At 35.9% G+C, this 21,225-nt stretch overlaps 1 protein-coding gene across 1 annotated transcript in view; it reads left to right on the forward strand.

Annotated features, from left to right (window-relative positions):
- Window positions 1–443: 443 nt before the first annotated feature.
- LOC106881176 (tetratricopeptide repeat protein 7B) overlaps window positions 444–21,225 on the forward strand; it is a 150,244-nt gene continuing 129,462 nt past the window's right edge. The window contains exons 1-2 of the mRNA XM_089351411.1: window positions 444–579; window positions 20,823–20,971. Coding sequence (XP_089207537.1) covers window positions 459–579; window positions 20,823–20,971 — 270 coding nt within the window. The 5' untranslated portion in view covers window positions 444–458. The remainder of the gene's footprint in view (window positions 580–20,822; window positions 20,972–21,225) is intronic.

Raw genomic sequence — 21,225 nt, forward strand, 5'->3', positions numbered from 1 at the left:
ACACACACAGCAATTTATATTTATTCGAGAGTATAAAGTTCTAATTGTTTAGATAAGGTCGAATACGTAGGTATACACACATGACAGTCAGATAGTATCACTTGTCATTAATGATTATCGTATTTTTCAGACATCGCATTATTATGAAATATAATAGATTAATGCAAGATTTACTGCTTATATATGGAAAAGTAATCACTTCTTTTATCTAGCAGTTTTATATATCTTTATAGTGGGAGGTAATTCTGCTCGAAATCAAGGTTCGCTTATATTAATTATTATTAAATGTGCATGTATAATGATGAATGAATATAGAAATTAATATTTTTTGTGAAGGAAATATAAATTATACTAAAAGAAATATATATCAGTGAAATTCATTTCATAAACACAAAAAATAAAACAAATCTATTGAAATTAATGTAACTAGCAGACGACTTTGTACAGTTTCCTGTGTAATGGCGGCGAAAGTGAAGCCATCCCGGCTGGAGGCTGAAATTGAGAAATGTAGGGCCGAATGCAGCTGGCAAAGGGCTTTAGAATTTGTCAGACAACTTGTTCACAAGTCTCCAGGTTTTGGTAAGTCAAGTCTTTTCAATCCAGATTTTTTCTTTGCTGTTTTTTTCCGTTTTCACTTCCTTTGACTTTTATTGCAGTAGTGGCTTTTAACGCAAATGCCACATCAAGGAAGTTTCCTTCTCACATCTGTTGGATTTTCCTTCTTGTAATATATGAAACACCTATTCAACAGACATCGTAGCAGTAGAGATATTATGGATTCATGCCAAGTTTATTGTAACCATTGATATTCATGCTGTAAACTTAAAAGCTTTAGTGTACATACGAGGGGGCGAGCGTTGTTGAGCGATAGGTAACAGCACGGTCGGAACAAATCCGCGATACTGTTTCGATACCTGATCGAAGACTATTTCATTGCCTTCTGATTACACTTCTAATATTCCTGTCAAAGGCACGAATGCCATAACTTTCAACTGTACTTCTTTGATGCCTAAGATCTATGTAGCTGATAATAAAAGAATACCCCAATATATGTTTACATGAGTGTCAAGTGCTGTAAAGTAGGATGTAAACTCTCGGTGAGTGGGTGTCCACGTTACTGTTTCGATGTCAAGTCGATGCTATTTTCTTTCCGTTGACGCTGGTAAGTGCTTTTCGGACAGATCCAAATGCCACAAGAATCCTATTTCCTCATCTCCATAAATAGTTAGACTATCTGCTAATACAAGAAATCAATAAATTTCAGCTACATATATATATATATATATATATATATATATATATATATATATATACACACACACACACACACACACACACACATATATATATATATATATATATATATATATATATATATATATATATACATATATACATTGCATAGTGGTTGGTCGGCTTATATTATGCATTTATATGGTCATTGTAAACTTTTTCGATCGCAAATTGTTTCTGGACACACATGCATGCTGGCATCCATCCATCTACACACACAGATGTATACACATGTAACGTGTGTGTGTGTGCTGTCTTAATGTATCGCCATGAATCAGTGATATATAAATGTAACAATTAGATCCATAACAAGAAGTTATATAATCATTTCTCTTCTCGCTCCCTGACCGCTGTTGTCCATTAACCTAGTTCTTTAAACGAGGTTAATGATCACAATCCCTTCCACACCCAAGTCATTGAGGTTTGTAGAAACGAACCCCTTGCGATTGGGAAGATAAATCGCAAACGAAGATCTATGATAAACTGTACAGTTCCTGTTGTTATTTAACATTTCAGTGCAGGGAGATCAAATATGATTTTTCATTCTGTTGATGTATACAATTATACAGTCGACCAAATTGTAGTATGTATGATTATGCAGTACTGTTTACCTTACATATAAATAAACATACATCAGATGTTACATGTTACGTTTTGTACCACAAAATAAACAAATCTCTTTCTCTCCTTCATATTATATATATATATATATATATATATATATATATATATATATATATATATATATATATATATATATATATGGCCATTGTGCTGTTTATGTTTGAAGGACTGGGAGATGTATCACCTTGTTTGGAAACAGGAAATGGTTGGCAATAGAAACAGCATCCAACTGTAGAAAAATCTGCCTCCACGAATTTCGTCTACAAAACACGGAAAAGTAGATATTAAAATGATAATGATTATATATATATATATATATATATATATATATATATATATAATACCTTTTCACACACACACACATTTGTGTTATATATTTACTATGGATTGCTTGAAGCTAACTTTCTTCCTACACCTCGATCCTTAGATCTTATATATATATATAAAGATCTTATATATATATAAAGTGTGGAGGCACATGGCTTAATGGTTAGTGTGTTGCACCCCTGATTACAAGATTTCTGGACCAGGTAATGCTTTGTGTTCTTGAGCAATATGTTTTATTTCATGTTGCTCAAGTTCACTTATTTACTAAAAATGTGTAACCTTGTAAAGGACTGGTGTCCCATTCATTGGGGTAATATATATGTTACAGAATCTGATAAACTGGCCTTATGAACCTATCGCTTGGGAGGGATCATTGATCCTTTTCAAATATATATATTCACAAGAGCACGAGGCCTACTGGTTAGGGTGTTGCAGTCACAGTCATGAGATTATAGTTTCAATAACTAGATGTTCTGCAATCACTTTGACATCTAACAGCTGGTACATTATGTATCTGTAAAGGCAGTGTCAGTTTGATGGAGAGAGTAAGCTAATGTGTAGCACAAACATTTGATCTCTATGAACAAATTGTCTGAAGAATTTGTTCAGCAAGGTGCTGAACCCTCATCTCTTGTCTACCCCACTCCCCCATATATAGTCAGTACTTGGGCTTGAGGTTAATAAGTTTGAACATAGATCTGTATTTTTTTGTATTTAGAGAGCATTTTTATGTAAATAGCTTAGAGGAGGGGCCTTTTAGGGCATCAATATCTGTGGGAGGAAGTTTTTTTCAGATTAGAGATCTGGCCTAAATACTTGCGAAAAAGTGGACTCTGTTATAGGAATTCAGTGGCTGATGGATTGTCTACCACCAAATTTTACACCCCTTTGTTCAACTTGTTATCACAAATAGGTACTGTATCATTCTAGACTTTATGCCATAAAAGCTGGACCTAAACACTGGTCCTTAAGAGTTCTTTGCAGCTTAGGAAGTATTTAGAATGATAAATTCAAAGTTTTATCAAAACCCACTCTATATCTGATTGTGTTAATAGTAGCCTCCCAGTCATACAACAGCTTGGGTGTTTGTCAATAAATTTATCACCTCTTTGACATGTTTTTCTCCTTTAACCCTTTAGTATTTAAACTGGCCATATCTGGCACAAATATTCTACTTGTTTTATGTTCAAACTGGCCAGATGTGACCTCTCACACATACACTACAATATCATTCTAGAATTTAACAGTTACCTCATCAAAATCTCAAAGCTGCAAGATATTGCATAATTGATTAAAGACATATGAATAAATAAGCATTACTTTTGACAGAATAATGTGAACACTAAAGGGTTAGTGTGCTTCATCAACCATAATTAAGTGGATAAAGTATTTTGCTTTGTATCTAAAATTTTAAATGCTTCTAGTTTGCCATTAGTTCTTGTTATTGCTCAATGTAAGGTATTGATTTCATGGCTCATGTATGGTGATGGATATCCATTGTTTGACAATGTTGATTCTAAATTAACATAAAAGTGGCTGAGCATTTCACAGACACCCATAATGTAATTCTGAGATAGAATCAGTATGACACATTGTGTGAAAAGGGTTTATCTTTTGGGTCACAGGTCAATCCACCCATGACTTAATTTCTGTCACAAAGTATGGATTAACCCTGAAACCATAGAAATGATATTTGTTCAAGATGTTATGTTGAGCATTCAAACCTGAGATTTTGTGGATGCAAAATAAATTTCTTAAAGGTTTGACTATACTCATCATCATCCATCATTTTGAATCTGGATTTTGTCCCCGTTAACGGTGGGTGGGGGTGGGATGGTGGTGGCCAGATCTACCTCAATGCCATAGCAACTTCCCTCACACCATCTTGCCATCTTGCCAGGTTCTCAAACCAACCCTCCCCATCTTCTCCTCCACCTGTCTCTTCCACATTTTCCTCGGTCTGCCTTGCTTTTGCTGTCCCTTCACCTCAAACTCTAGCACCCTCCTCAGAATATGCTCCTCATCCCTCCTCAACACACACCCATACCACCATGCTCCATGTGCTCTTGCCAGCCATTCCACTGATTCCTCCAGCCCCAGCATCCCCATCAACAGAAAATCCAGCTACAAAAAAGTCTCATGAAAGGATATACTATGCCTGTATATTGAAAAAAGTACTTGTAGATTTGTTAGGCAAAAATTGAAAGAAGTCCATTGCATATAAATATATATCTATCCTTTCCATGCTGGCATTGAAAGCAGACATTAAATGATGATGATGATCTATTTCTATCTATCTGTCTATATATATATATATGATTTCTACAATAATCTTATAAACTGACAAGGCAGGTTGAGTTTAACCCAAGATGCTAGGTGAGAGTCACTGAAGAGCATTAATATAAATGCGAAATCACTGTGATCTGGCTATTCCTAGGCACTGAGAGAGTTTGCATTACTTGTCAGTCATTAAGATAAGGTGCTCTTTGTGGCTATGAGTTGTTTTAACTCTTATTTCTAGCAATACTGGTGCTGACTAGTGCTCTCAGTCACTTTAGTGACGTATATGTTTCTGCCTTTCAGTTGTAAAATTGCAAACAAGCCACCCTTATTATTTATATATATATATATATATATATATATATATATATATATATATATACACACATACATACATATTTGTACACATATACAAACATGCAAGTGTGTATGTGTGTGTGTGTGTATTCATGGTTTTTTTTACAGTTGTGATCCTCTTACAATTGCTGAGCTAAAACAGTAATGTTGTCATTTACCTTGTCAACAAACTGGCTCATGGCTTTGCATCTTTAATGACATTGGAATAAGGAATCACTTGAAAATGAAGTGACGTTGGTGAAAGGAAGGGCATCTGATGGTAAAGCTGTCATAATATGTCTCAAATTTTCTGATGCGTGCTAGCATAGGAAAAATAAACGATTTTATTTTATATATATATTTTATATTTTATTTTATATATATTTATATATGCATATACATATATATATATGATCATCCTTATCATTTTAACACCTGTCCAATCCATGTTGGAAAACAGATGTTAAATGATGATGATGATGACGACCCATTTTTCCATGCTTACAAGGTCATACAGAGTTTATTGAGGCAGATTTTCTCTCATCGGATGCCCTTCCTGTTGTAAATCCTCACCTGTTTCCTCATGGCCAGACATGTTCATGCAGAATAATGGATATAGATGACAGCGACAATCATTTTATGACTATCATGCAATATCATGACAAAGAGGCACAAATATACACACACTCACATGTACATCATACATCACACCCACACACACACACACATATTTATATACATATAAAGTGCAGGATTCTTATAACTTCTGTCTGCCAAATCTACTCACAAAACTTTAGCTGGCTTGGGTTATAATAGAAAATACTTGCCCAAGGTGCCACGCAGTGTGACTGAACCTGGAACCATGTGGTTGGGAAGCAAGCTTCTTGCCATGCAGCTAAACCTGTGCTTATAATGTATGTGTATATACATATATATATGCATAAATACAGATAGATTTGGGGTGGAAGGAAACTGAAAGAGGCCTCTCATGTACACACGCACACACGTGCATGCATGTGTGTGTGTGTTTGTGTCTGTTTGTCCCCTACCACTGCTTGACAACTGGTGTTGGTATGTTTATGTTTCCATAACTTGGCAGTTCAGCAAAAGCGACCAATAGAATAAGTGCTTGGCTTAAAATAAGGAAAATAAGTACTGGGGTCAATTGATTAAACTTAAAATTCAAGGTAGTGCCCCAGCATGGCCACAGTCTAATCACTGAAAAAGGAAAAGATGTATCACCACCACCACCACCACCACCACCACGTGACACATTGGGACTAAACCCAAGACCACATAGTTAGAAAGTTAGCTTTTTAACCATTCAGTTACATCTGCACCTTTGTGTGTGTAGTGTGTGTGTGTATAATTGTAAAATATATTGGTTTCAATTTTTGGCACAAGGCCATCAATTCCGGTAGAGTTGATAACATCGACTTATTTTATCGACCCCAAAAGATGACAGGCAAAGTTGACCTTGGCAGAATTTGAACACAAAGTTGACCTTGGTGGAATTTGAACTCAAAATCTTAAGACAGGATGAAATGCTGCTAAGCATTTTGCTTGGCATGTTAATGAGTGCCAGTTCACTGCCTTTAATAATTGTAAAATTTATTGAAATGTATTTCACATAGTGCAACATTTAATATAGAAACTCAATATGTTGGGAATAGTGGAGTGATATGTTTGTTATAGCAAGAGTTGACTGTCTACTCTGAGCGTAGTAGTGTGCTTGGCTGTTCACACTTATGAATAGTTTGGAGTAAGACTCAAAATAGAGACTGTGAGCTTGGTAAATACACACACACATACATGCCTGTGTGTGCTCTCCCTACCTCCCTCTCTCTCTTGCGCATGCACATACACACACAGCGGTTTGGTAGATCAAATGGGAGAAATACAATTTGATAAATGACTATATACATTTTTTATTACGTTTTAATTTTTATTATTTTTAATCACAAAAGATACAAATAGATTAAGAACTGTTAAATGTGTGTATATGTTTCTTTATTTATATTTATCTATTTATAAACTTTTCAGAAAGGTTGGTAGCAACTTGAAAGTTGTACCTTGCTTACCTTTGTCAGTCTGATGAAGACATGTAAACCAAAATTTCAAAGTCATTATTAACTGCTTCATTGTAAATGTTGATAAATATATATTCTACTATAAAGTATTGAGTAACACTTCAGTTTAATGTATTAAAGAATACTCAACACTTCGCAGATGTGGTTGTTTGGTTAAGAAGTTTGCTTCTCAGTCATGTGGTAGATTTGGTAGACTGAAACTGAAAGAAGTCTGTTTTGTGAGTGTGTGTGTGTGTTTGTGCTGATTTTTGTTGATCTCCATGCTATAGTTTTAAAGGAGCTTCACAGTCACACAAGCTGTGTCATTCCTTTTCTGTGAAACGTCTAAAAATTGGAAAATATTATATTGCATAGAAACTGGCAAAGATTGGTGCCTCGAAGGGCATGAAGTCAAAGCCATAAAGAATCTGCTTCAATTAATTCTATCTGATCCATGCAAACATGAGAAAGTAGATGCTAAATCTCTAATGTATATATTTATATATCATCATCATCTCTGTATTGTTTCAATTTTAGAACATGTATTGCTGAAGCTTGTACATATTTTGTATATGTTCATTAATGCATGAAAGCAAAAATACAAAACATACAAATTATAGATTTACACACATGTCTTAAAATAATCTGGGCTTCAGTATAACATAAAGGGACTGAAGAAGTTCCAGGTATAGAAGCAAGGTCTAGAATTGAAAGGCCTTAGAGTTAACCTAGCAAAAACCAAAGTATTAGTAAGTAGGAAGGCAGAAAAATCACAAATCCCTTCAGGTAGATGGCCCTGCTCGATCTGTAGAAAAGGTGTAGGTAGAAACTCCATAAGATATACCCAGTGTAAGCTATGGACACATAAGAGGTGCAGCAATATCAGAGGAAAGTTAACAGGGAAAATAGCTTTTGTGTGTGGAAGATGCACAGGTACAATAAACACCGAAAATATACAGAAAATGGATTTCATCAATTGCCAGTGGGTTAAGCTAGAGATAGTAGATAGCCTCCGTTATCTAGGTGACCAAGTTAGTAGCAGAAGCGGATGCTCCGAGAGTGTAGCTGTGAGAATAAGAATAGGTTGGGCAAATTGAGAAAACTCCTACCTCTGCTGGCAACAAAGAACCTCTCCCTCAGAGTGAAAGGCAGATTGTATGATGCTTGTGTGCAAACAGCAAAGCTACATGGCAGTGAAACATGGGCTGTGACAGCCAAAGCCATGTGTAGGCTTGAAAGAAATGAAGCCAGTATGCTTCGCTGGATGTGCTATGTAAGTGTGCATGTTCGACAGAGTGTAAGCATCATGAGAGAAAAGTTGGGCATAAGAGGCATCAGATGTGGTGTGCAAGAGAGACGACTGCACTGGTATAATCATGTAATGCATATGTATGAGGACAGCTGTGTAAAGAAGTGCCGATCTCTAACTGTAGTGGAAACTTGTGGTAGAGGTAGACCCAGGAAGACATGGGATGAGATAGTGAAGCATGATCTTTGAACTTTGGGCCTCACAGAGACTAGTGACTGAGATCTCTGGGGATATGCTGTGCTTGAGAAGACCCATCAAGCCAAGTGAAATTGCAGTCATGGCTGATGCAGGTGTCATATAACTGGTACCCATGCCAGTGGCACAGAAAAAGTACCTTTTGAGTCTTGGGCCTCACAGAAGCAAAGTGGTCGATGCCGGTGGCATTTGAAAAGCTCCTTTCGAGTGTTGGGCCTCACAGAGGCAATGACCGAGACCTTTGGCATTATGTCATGCTTGAGAAGAAGACCATTCAAGCCAAGTAAAATCGCAGTTGTGGCAGATATCGATGTCACGTAAAAGCACCCATTACACTCTCTAAGTGGTTGGCGTTAGGAAGGGCATCCAGCCGTTGAAACCATGCCAAATCAGACTGAGGTCTGGTGCAGCCTTTCAGCTTACCAGCCCCGGTCAAACCGTCCAACCCATTCCAGCATAAATAACGACAATGATAACAGTAAATCATTGTAAATATTTGAATGATTCAAGGGACGTAACTCTATTTTAATGTTGAAAGAGTGACGTACCTTGGTGCTAAACGAAAATCTACCGCAGTGTTTCTCAACCGTGTTTTACCAATAGTCCCCTTTGATTCCTATTTCACTCTACTGGACCCCAATAGCAACTTGACTTAAAAAAAAAATTCCATTATATGTTTATGATTAAATATAATTAGGATGTCTCTTATGGGTTCGCCACGTTTAGATGGCAAATATACTTCACGATTCCGTGCTGCTACTGTTTACTTCTCGCTCATAGATTTATTATTGCTATTAAAAAAATGATTATTAAAATATTTTGTGCAATGCAGAAGACCAATCAATTTATTGCTCATACGGTTTAACAACAAAATCCTATATGGACCCCCAAGGGTCATGTGGATGCCGGTTGAGAACTACTGTTCTAAAATGTCGTTTGGCTTGACTTACTAGAAATACCAGTTAAATCTCAAATCACATACTGCCGTATATATATATATATATATATATATATATATATATATATATATATATATATATATATATATACTCAAGGCATAAAAGAAGAATGGAAAATTATACATTTTCAAAAATTATTCATCACAATATTATTCTTGTTAAATTCCAGTCTGACATATTTTAGCTGAACAAGTGTCCTAGTGTCCTTTGATGTAGCATTTATGTGCATTTAGTTGATTCATTTGCAGTATATATTCATCCAAGGTAGACATTCCTAAGCAGCTTTGTTCAAAGTTTTACCCATACAGATGGCTGCAGCAAATTCACCTTTACGGGTAAAACCTTGAACAAAGCTGCAAAGGAATGTCTACCTTGGATGGATATATTCTGCAAATGAATCAACTAAATGCACATAAATGCTACATCAAAGGACACTAGGATACTTATTCAGCTAAAATATGTCAGACTGGAATTTAACAAGAATAATATTGTGATGAATAATTTTTGAAGATGTATAATTTTCCATTCTTCTTCATGATGTCTTGATTAATTATTCTGTATGCTGTGTGAAATCTTGTGAAGCAAGCTCAGGATTTATTTATTGAGTGAAGTAACATTTAATTGTTTATCTTAAGCAGTTCTATTGTGTTCCCTATCATTTGATGTGGTTATCCTGATCTGGGTCATATTTGAGTACTGATAAGGTACCTGGCCGGATTCCAAATCCCTATTCCTTTATGTAATATATATATATTCTTTTATTTGTTTCAACCACATGGCTGTGCTCATGCTGGAGCATGCACACACACACACACACACATGTGCGCTCATTGAGGATATTCAAGTTCTTTGATCATAGTTTTCTTCAGATCAAACCTGTAACTAAACAACATTTTCCAATCCATCTTTTTCTGATTTACATAATCTGTAAACTTTAAAAAAATATTTGGAAGCAAAACAGCCACATTTATTAGTCATTCTGGTGTGTTGGTATCTTTTAGTTCACAATGCTTTGCTGAAGAGATCTAATTTAGATTTGTCACTACATCCACTAAAAATCCAACTCCTTTTCCTTTTGACACATTTAAAATTTTTGGACAGTCGAAATTCTAAGAGTTCTCTCTTCCTTGCTTGTTATTTTTTTGTAAATTTTCATCACTATTAATGTTTTTTTTCTCATTATGGTTATAATTTCAATTGAATAAAACTTATTATTGATTCAACACATTAAGTATGGTAACCTGTACTTCACTAAATGTCATATAAGTTAAGGGGAGATCTATAGAATGTCACATGTGAAAAATACTCAACCTATTGAAATTTCCCTCTTAGATGGAGAGCCAAACGAAAATCTAACGATAATTTGTTTGTGACTAAGAAAAAAAGAAATAATTTCAAGAATTAATAGGTATGCTTAGGGGAAATCTGATCTTGTAGAGAAATGGTTAACCATGGACATATTTTGTTATTATTGGGTCTTATCAGTATAGTATAGTCACTTAAAGAAAAAGTGTTATGAAAAGTTTTGGCTAATCTTTTATCTTTTACTACTGACTGGCCTTCATGCGGTGACACGTAAAAGCACCCACTACACTCTCTGAGTGGTTGGCGTTAGGAAGGGCATCCTGCTGTAGAAACTCTGCCAAATCAGATTGGAGCCTGGTGTAGCCATCTGGTTTCACCAGTCCTCAGTCAAATCGTCCAACCCATGCTAGCATGGAAAGCGGACGTTAAACGATGATGATGATGATGATGAGTTTCTATCATTGAACTGTGGCCATGCTAGGACATCGCCTTAGAGGGATTTATTTAGACAACTCGAACTCAGTACTTATTATTTTTTATGTTTGTTACTTATTCTCTCAGCCGCTTTTGTTGAATTGCTAGGTTATGGTGACATAAGTAAAGTAACAGCGGTAGGAATGACAAACAGAAAGGCACACACACGCACTCAAACATAAATATAATGGGCTTCCACACAGTTTTTGTCTACCAGATTCATTCACAAAGTGTTCGTTAGTTCAAGGCTATAGTAGAAGACCTTTGTCGAAGGTACCACACAGTGGGACTGAACCCCAAACCATGTAGGTGCAAAGCAAGCTTCTTAAATCACAGCTTTGCTTAATTAAAAAAAAAAAAGAACAAAAAAAAATAAAAGAATTAGTTAAGGGAAATAACTCACATAAATCAATCATTTACTTATGATGAAAGAACAGAAAATCTAGCAGTAATTGTGAGCAACTCCCAAAGAGAAAGAGAAATAATTTCAAGGAATTAATGATTATTTTCTCTTGATTAATTCACATGGTTATAGTAAACTCTTGTAGATGTTATGTGTGTGTGTGTGTGTGTGTGAAAATGTAAAATCATTAAGATCTGAATAAAAAGCCTTTGATTTGTTCTATTATGTTTAGCATTGTTATTACTACCATTAGCACAGTTGCATTGCCAGAGATTAGGTATATGGATTTGTGTGTGTCACATTACTGACAATAACATTTGTTAATTTCTTCCCACCCTGTCGTCTTTTACAGAGTAAAAGAGCCACAAAAATGTAAAATCTACATTTTTCATAAAAAAACACATTGCAAGTTCAGATGTCCACCATATTCCCAGCAGCAAGCACACTTTATTCCTGGCCTATTTGATACATGTATGTGTGTGAATGTTTACAAACCTATACTGAGCTATTACTATAGATAGTGAAAGTTGTGATGTCACTGTATGTAGTTGGGCTGCAACTGGTATTTAATTTATAAGCAGATTCAATCAATCTCTCAATTTCTAGAGCTATTTCCTCAAACCTAATTCAAGGAAAAGAAAATTTTGCACATCTGTGGCAACAATCTGGTAGCATTCTTTCACTGTGGGTTAAGTTTTTGATATTTGTTCTTCATGTTTTCTTATGTATAAATAATTTTGGAATACATCAGCCTTTGATGGGGTCATTACTGTAGGAAATTCTGCAGGAAATCCAAATGCTGAATTACGGTTTTTACTTCTAGTTGCCATTATATAATTCTATATACTTAAATTATTACAGTTTAAACTTATGTAGGTATTTTTGTAAAATTACAATACAATTTAGCTCTAAAATAATCTGATAAACAAGGAAAATGCATTTTCTAAAAAAAAAAAAATTCATTTAACACATTGAAAAGTTGTAATTTTACCATGTTGGACAGATATAACCCTAATTTTCATATATTTTATTTAAAATACTATTTGAAACTCTGTGCATACTGTGGAATTAAGGTTGCTTAAAAATGGTTGTGTTTTGCCCCTGTCTGGCTTCCGTGATGGTGGACCGTAAATGGCACCATTTGAGCGTAATTGTTACCATTGTCGCCTTCTAGCACTTGTGCTGGTGGCATGTTAGAAAATCATTCGAGCGAGGTCGTTGCCAGTGTCGCTGGACTGGCTCCTGTGTAGGTGACATGTAAAAAAACACCTTTTGAGCGAGGCCAGTACCATGTGACTGGCCCTCGTGCCGGTGGCACGTAAAAGCACCCACTACACTCTTGGAGTGGTTGGCGTTAGGAAGGGCATCCAGCTGTAGAAACTCTGCCAGATCAGATTGGAGCCTGGTGCAGCCTTCTGGCTTGCCAGTCCTCAGTCAAATCGTCCAACCCATACTAGCATGGAAAGCGGACATTAAACGATGATGATGATGATATGTATATGTATATATATGTTTGTGTGTGTGTGTAGTCACCTATATTTCATCCAGCTACCTATTTATACTTTTATCCATCCATCAATCTCACTTTGTAAATTATTTGGAACATTAGTTTTGCCTCAAAAATACATCACAGATCATATTAATAACATGAAGCAGTTGATATCAACTTAGAGGATAATGGCATTAAGTTAGCTGTTTTAGATGATTTAACCCTTTTACCTGTTTTCTGTTTGAGTCAGCTTGATCCAGCCTCTAATGCTTATCCTACAATGTTATTCTAAAAATATGTAATCACATTATCAAAATCTCTAAGTTATGGGGAAATGCATGATTAATTAAAAGCAGTGTGATTAAATATGCATTACATTTGATAAAGTAATCTGAATACTAAAGGGTTAAGCATTCTGGCGTATGATTTTTATAAATATAATGTATCAAGTGTTTCATTGGTGCATAGCATTTGTTTTAGTTCGTAATCATTAATCTAAGCCTGTAGGGTTTTCTGTTAGTAATGACATTTTAACCAGGTTGTAAAAAAACTTACTAATCCAGATTATACCCTTACTTTGATAAAGCTGGATTACTAGGGTTTCATCCAGTGTGTGCATGTATTTATGTTTGTGTTTCTGTATGTATGAGTGTGGACATTATGTAAAGTGTATGAATGTGTGTGTATATATATATAAATATATATGTGTGTGTGCATGCGTGCAGGTGTGAGTGTGCATCTATAGTGAGGGTGTGGCAGTGTGGTAAGAAGTTTGCTTCTTGACCACATTGTTCCCGTTTCAGTCCTATTGCATGGCATCTCGGTCTATAGTCTTCTACTACAGCCCTGGGGTAGTGAGTGCATTTGGTAGGCATAGATGGAAACTGAAATATATATGTCAATCCATCCGTAGTACATATACACATACATACGTACGTACATACATACATACGTACATACATACATACATATATACATACATGCATACATAGGGTTAGCAAGGAAGTAATTTCGTTTTTTGCAAATAGTTGTGATTTTTTGGAATGACTTTTGTCAATGTTATGATTTTTTCTTTTTGACATTTGATAGCCATTACTTTTAGCTTAATTTAGAAGCAAATTGCACATAATTTTGTTTACAGCTGGTAGTTCAGTATCAATTTTAACATGGAGTGCAAAAACGAACATTTTCGCCATATTTTGCTTTTTTATTTCCCTAAAGGCAAGAAAGCTGCTGAGGCTCACAAAGAGATATGTGAAGTTTATGGTGTTGATTGCTTAACAGAACGCATATGTCAGAAATGGTTTTAATAATTCTATCCTGGAGATTTTTCACTCAAAGATGACTGAATCAAACCCATAATTGAATCTGATTATCATATAACTGTGCAAAAGATTATAGAAAAGTTAAATGTAACACACACAGCAATTGACAATCACTTAAAATGTTTTGGACTCATTACGAAGCTTGATATTTGGGTTCCACATAAATTGAAAGACATTCACTCAACGCTAGACCACATGTCTTTATTAACTCGAGAAAAATTATTGGAGATTGGTTGAGAATTGATGTCACATCCACCACATAACCCTGACCTTGCACCATGGTTTTGAAAATATTTTAAAATATTTGTCATGGTTTTGAAAATATTTGAAAGTTTTGCTCAAGGAAGGGAAAAAGACACTGTCTTATTAGTTGCTATTAACTGCAATCCACCTAAGTAGTCTATTTGGAAGCCAATGGCCCTAGATGAGCTTCTGGAAATCATCTGCTTACTGGAAAGGAGTACTAATCATAAACTGAAGTGAGGACATTAGGCTATGTGATTGCGCACCAGCAAATAGAATATCATTTCAAGGTGTATATTATTGTACTATCTAATATTGTATCTGTGCTGGAAAATTACTTAGTAGTCAGTTACACTACCTGAAGTAATATATCAAGAAACTGTTATTCTTAAACCAAGGCTCCAATCCAAATGTTTGCATGAAAAAGAAAAGAACTGTGTTCTATAGTTGTGCCAAATTTAATGAGGCTGTCTTTACAAGATTGATAATTCCCTCTGCCCTTTGTCAGTTAGTTCTACTTCAAGGCTTTGTTTTCTTTTTAATAACTTAACCACAGAAGGAGTGACAGTATTCATGAGTCTACTAAGGCAGGTTTTCTGTAATGTAGATGGCATATTTGTTGAACACTAAGGATAAGTATAAGAGAGAGAAAGAGAGAGAGAGAGAGAGAGAGAGAGAGAGAGAGAGAGAGAGAGAGAGAGAGAGAACAAAGAGACCAGCTTATTTGAATAGAAATTGTATAGAGACGGAAAAAGTACATTTATCAATGAAGAGTGAGTGAGCCAGAAAGAAAGAGATCCTATCTAGGTGAAGTTAAGTTTAAATTGAGGTTGCTGGGTTACAATCAAAGCCGAATTTGAGTAAACTAAGGAGTGATCATTGGAGGAGGTGACAACTGGTATATGCAAGCCTTTTAGGGAGTTAAGTATTTGATAGAAATCTATTTACTCTTGCTATACACAGAAATAGATTTGGTTTGAATCTTTATGAGGTAGTACTAATATATAGTTGGGTGTGGTTAAACATGAGATAGTATGGGTTTATAAGTTGCATTCAAAGTATATGTAGATTTATTTTTATGTTGATTGTGTGTGTGTGTGTGTGTGTGTGTTGTTTCTAACATAGGTACAAGAACTGAAATTTGCGAGGGAGGGGCTTGTCGATTGTTTTAACCCTGTACGTGACAGGTACCTTATTTTATTGATTCTGGAGGGATGAAAGACAAAGTTCCTCTCAGCAGGATTTGAACTCAGAATTTAAATAGCTACAATAAATACTGCAAAGCATTTTTTCTGAAGCTCCAATGATTTTGCCAATCCACTATCCTTATATGTGTGTGTGTGTGTAATCACCATCATCTAATGTTCACTTTTCCACACTTGCATGACTCAGATGGAACTTGTTGAGGCAAGCTTCTTGCTGTTTCTGTCTACGAAATCCACTGACAAGGCTTTGATCATGCTCAGGGCTATAGTAAAAGACTCTTGCCAAAGGTGCCACACAATAGGAGTGAACTCAAGGCCACATGGTTAGGAGGAAGCAAGCTTCTTAACCACGTCATCATACCTATTTATATATATATATATATATATATATATATATATATATAAAATCATACAAATAAATTATTTATACATCCATAATTTCTCCATTTTATTACTTTCATCATTATTAACAATATGTATTACTATAATAATCCCTAATGAGGACCTGACATCCTCAAATTGACTATATATATATATATATATATATATTATAGGTACAGGAATGGCTGTGTGGTAAGACATTTGATCTTGAACCACATGATTTTGGATTCAGTCCCAGTGCATAGTTTCTTGGGCAAGTGTCTCCTACTATAGTCCTAGGCTAACCGAAGCTTTGTGAATGGATTTGGTAGGCAGAAACTGAAAGAAACCTGTCGTGTGTTACTATCTTCTTGTTTACAACTACCATGTGATAGTTGTAAACGAGTGTCACCGTCATGTAAGCAGTGTCCATTTCCAATCTTCTGTGGGAAAACATGTCTGGTCACAAGAAAATATTACTTTACTTGGAAACAGGTGAGGGCTGGCGACAAGAAGGGCGTTCAGCCATAGGAAATCCACCTTAACAAATTTCATCTCACCCATGCAAGCATGGAAATGTAGACATTAATATGATGATGATGATATATATTATTGTTATTAATTGAATAGAATGTACAATTCCTCACAGTGAACAACCAGTTTCATTCAAGTTGAGGATTATTTAGATGTGAGAATCAGAAAAATGGGAAGTTTATTTATAATTAGTTCAGGTTATTGTGTTTGGTGTGCTAATATATTTGCGTGGGTGCGAAATTTGTTTTATTTGTGGGAAAAAAGAAGTGTGATTCAATAACTGTAGTTAGTAGGTTGTTTTGAAATAATTACTTTAAAAATAGTTTAAAAATTGGGGTCAAGCATAAATAGACACATGCATAAAAACAGTATTGGACAGTTGGACAGAAGCAGTTGGTATGAGAATGGAGATAAAAATACATGAATTAATGAGAATAGAAATAAAAATAGCAACAGAATTAACTTTAATAAAAGAGTGTAATTTAGTGAGAGAATTGACCATTTTAGGTAAAGTTTTTACGGGTGGTGTTACAGAGAGGGAGAGCTTGTGGTGGGCTGATGCACACACACACACACACGCATGCACACATACACACACACACACACACACACACACACACACACACACACACACACACTGGGTTGGGCAAAAAGTTTGTTCACTTTTTTTCCTTTGTGCATACATACTTATTAGATATCTGACACCATTCACTTTTTACCTTTCTGATGAAACAGGTTGTATTTTGTATGTTTGAGATCAGCCTGAAAATGGAAAATCAAATTGAACATTATTGATATATCATGGTTTTTTTTATTGTAAAAATGGCAAGAAAGCAGCAGAAACCAGCAAGAAGATATGTATTGTATATGAAGAGGATGCTGTTATGTAACATGTGTGCCAGAAGTGGTTTTCAAGATTTTGATAGGGAAATTTTTCTATTCAAGTTGCTCCTTGCTATGGCTAGCCAAATGGTGTTAACATTGACAATGTGAAGAAGTTAGTCAAGACTAACTCCTGTTTTATAATTGCAGATATTCTCCAATTATCCAAATTGGGTGTTGAAAATCATCTGCGTCAGCTTTATTATGTCAGCAGGCTCAGTATTTGGATCCCACATCAATTGAATAAAGAGAAGAACATGGCCCAATAAATGATGCATGAGGAAAATGGTCCTTTTTTTTAATAGAATAGAGACAGGAGAAAAAAAAAAGCAGATTGCCTATAACAGTGTGAGATGCAAAAGGTCATGGGGGAAGCAATGCAAACCACCATAAACAACCTTCAAAAAAGGACTTCTCCTTAAGAAAGTTATGCTTTCAATTTGGTGGGATTGGAAGGGTGTTGTCTTCTATGAGTTTTTTTCTATGAAAAGGACCATCAGTTCAGATGTGTACTATGACCATCTGGACAAATTAAATGCAACAGTCTACCAGAAGTGTCCAGAACTTACTGATCTTAAGGGGATTGTCTTTCAGCACAACAATGCCAGATGTTACACACCTTTGCAAATGTGGCAGACATTATTGGGGTTGAGGTGAGAGGTTTTGCCTCATCCTCTGTATTTGCCTGACCTTGTGTCTTCAGATTTCCACCTGTTTTGGTCTTCAAAATTCATTGAATAGAGAGACCTTTACCTCTGAAGAGGATGTAAAAATTCACCTGGAAGAGTTCTTTGCCAGTAAAGACAGGAAATTCTTTGAGCATGGAATAAGGGATCAGCCCAAAAGATGGTAGAAGATACTATGTATGTGTGTGTGTGTGTGTAGACACTTATACATACACATATGCACATGCACGCACACATACACACTATATTTATAATATATATATATATATATATATATATATATACTATATATATGTAGTTGTTGACAGTTACTCTGAGGTCCCTAGTGATGTTGGATGTCACAAGCTTTTCATCCCATGGAAGAGTGTCTTGTAGCTTAAGTGCAACCTCCTTACTGAAGTAGATTAATTCAAATTTATTCTTGTTTAGCTGCATATTGTGTTTTTCTGCCCATTGGATAACAGTGAGCGGATCCGATTGGAGATTAGTCCAGTCTCCTGCCCTGTCGATGACCTTCAGAAGCTTAATCATCCACAGAAATTCTAATGCTGCTGTGTTTCATGATATCAATGATGTCATTGATGTATGTAAATAATGAAAAGGAATGGACCCAATACAGTGCCTTGTGGGACTCTACTGATGACTCTTGCAGAGCTTGGCTGAACACCATCTATCACCACATGCTGGCTTCTGTTCAACAGAAAACACTTAGTCTACTTTCATAGTTTCCCTTGGACTCCAATGTTCAATATTTTCTTTAATAGGATGCTGTGGTCAGCTTTGTTGAATGATTTGCAGAAGTCCAGATAGATGACATCTGCAATGGAAATTGTAACAATAATATAAAGAATGTAAATGTTACATATCATTTAAATGCTGAAAGGTTTCTGAACCACCTGGTTGCTTCTAAAAAACAAGGGTCTTGACAATGGCTCTTCTAAAACACTTAAATATTGCCTCATGGAACTTGCTCCTATACTCTCTAAACTCTTAAATCTCTCACTCTCTACTGGCATTTGGAAATATATTGTATGCCCCATTCCAAAGAAAAGCAGCCCCTTTGGCCCTGATAACTATTGTCCCACTGTTTTCACTTCTAATACCTCAAAAGTAATGGAGACAGTCATTAACAATGACATTCTCCTACACTTTGAACCTCTCTCCTCAGTGATTATTGGTATGGCTTCTTCTGAGCCAAATCCACTGGAGACCTCCTCTCTTATGTCACTCACCAGTGGGCATTTGCTTTAGAGAAGTTTGGCAAAAGCAATATTGCTCTAGACATCAACAAAGCCTTTGAGTGTGTCTGGCATATAAATCTCCTGTTATAACTTCCTGCTTACAGACTATACTGATCTCACATTTCTTGTATCAGTAGCTTCCTATAAGATCACACTATTGTGGCACCCTATCAGATCACACTATTGTGGAAATGATCCTACTCTTATGCAGATGAGATAATCCTTCATTCTTTCTTATTTTGTCTTGGTCTGGCATCATCTACACACAATCTACACACCACATGCCAAACCTGTTTTGATTCCATAAACAAAGACCTTAAGAGCCATGACAATCTTGCCTCTTTTAGCAACAAAAACTCGAACCCTAATCACTCAGCTAGAGTCCCCACAATTGCTTCAAATGTTGGGCTTAATTATTACTGAGGTGGCAAGCTGATAGAATCATTAGTGCATTAAACAAAATGCTTAGTGGAATTTCTTCTGGCTCTTTATGCTTTGTGTTTGAAACATGCTGAAGTCAACTTTACCTTTCATCCTTTTGGGGCTGATAAAATAAGTACCAGTTGAATACTAGGGTCAATGTTATTGACTACCCCACTTCCAACTAAAATTGCTGGTCTTGTGCCAAAAGAATTATTACTGAGGATCTCTAATGGCAAAAGCATGTCCTTAGCTAGGACTACATCGAAAGGCTACCCCTTGTCTTCAGAGCTCGAAGATATTTCAGCCCCTAATTACTGTGTACTGTACTCACATCTAAGATGGTGCTGCTATTGCTACACTCACAGATGTCCTGGACTTCCACAAAAAAAGTGCCATGTGACTAATAGGCGTTCATTCAGTAACAGACACTTCAGCCTGATTCACAAATATCTGGTCTTTGTTGTTTCCACTGCTACTCTAATGGCTTCTTCTCTTTGGGCATATCTTCACCTCTCTGACACACCCAGCCCTCTTGTTCTATACCTTTCATCACCCTTGTTGCATCCAGCCTCTGGTCCATGTTAATGATTATATCCAGTTCTCTCTCTCCAGTACATCAGCCCTTTGGAATCTTCTCCCTGCTCATGTCTTTTCTACAGGTGTTGACCTGCAACAGTTTAAACAGAACATTAGGAGTATTGCTGGTCTCAAAAGGACTGCAAGAGACAAGGACACAGCTCCTTCCCTGGAAATGAAGGGCACTGCTTGAATGATAGTGACATTCATTTTATAATTGTCACACATACGTATAAATGACACCTTTGTTCTCCAACTACTTTAACTTATTATTTTCCTTTCAGAATACATGGTTGACTTTGTGATGGGAGAATGCAAACTTGAAGAGTACCTAGAGAAATTCCCCCCATGTGAGAAGAATATCAACAAAGCTATAAGTGAACTTACTGAAGCTGAGGCCCTTTTAAACCGAGTGATTCAAGGGGACAATAGGGTAAGTGTGATGATTGAAACCATTTATTTTCTCTTTGTATGTTTTTAGTTAGCTCTTTTTAACTGATATTAATTTCTAAGATTACTTTAACAGTTGACATTCATCATCATCATCAGCAGCAGCAGCAGCTAGATCATCATTTAATGTTAATTTTCCATGCTGGCATGAGGTGGTTGGTTTGAAAGGACTTGATGAACCAGAGGACTGCACTGAACTCCAGTGTCTGCTTTAGCATGGTTTCTACGGCTGAATGC

The sequence above is a fragment of the Octopus bimaculoides genome, chromosome 4 (genome assembly GCF_046866305.1).
Source record: "Octopus bimaculoides isolate indiv1 chromosome 4, ASM4686630v1, whole genome shotgun sequence".
NCBI lineage: Eukaryota > Metazoa > Mollusca > Cephalopoda > Octopoda > Octopodidae > Octopus > Octopus bimaculoides.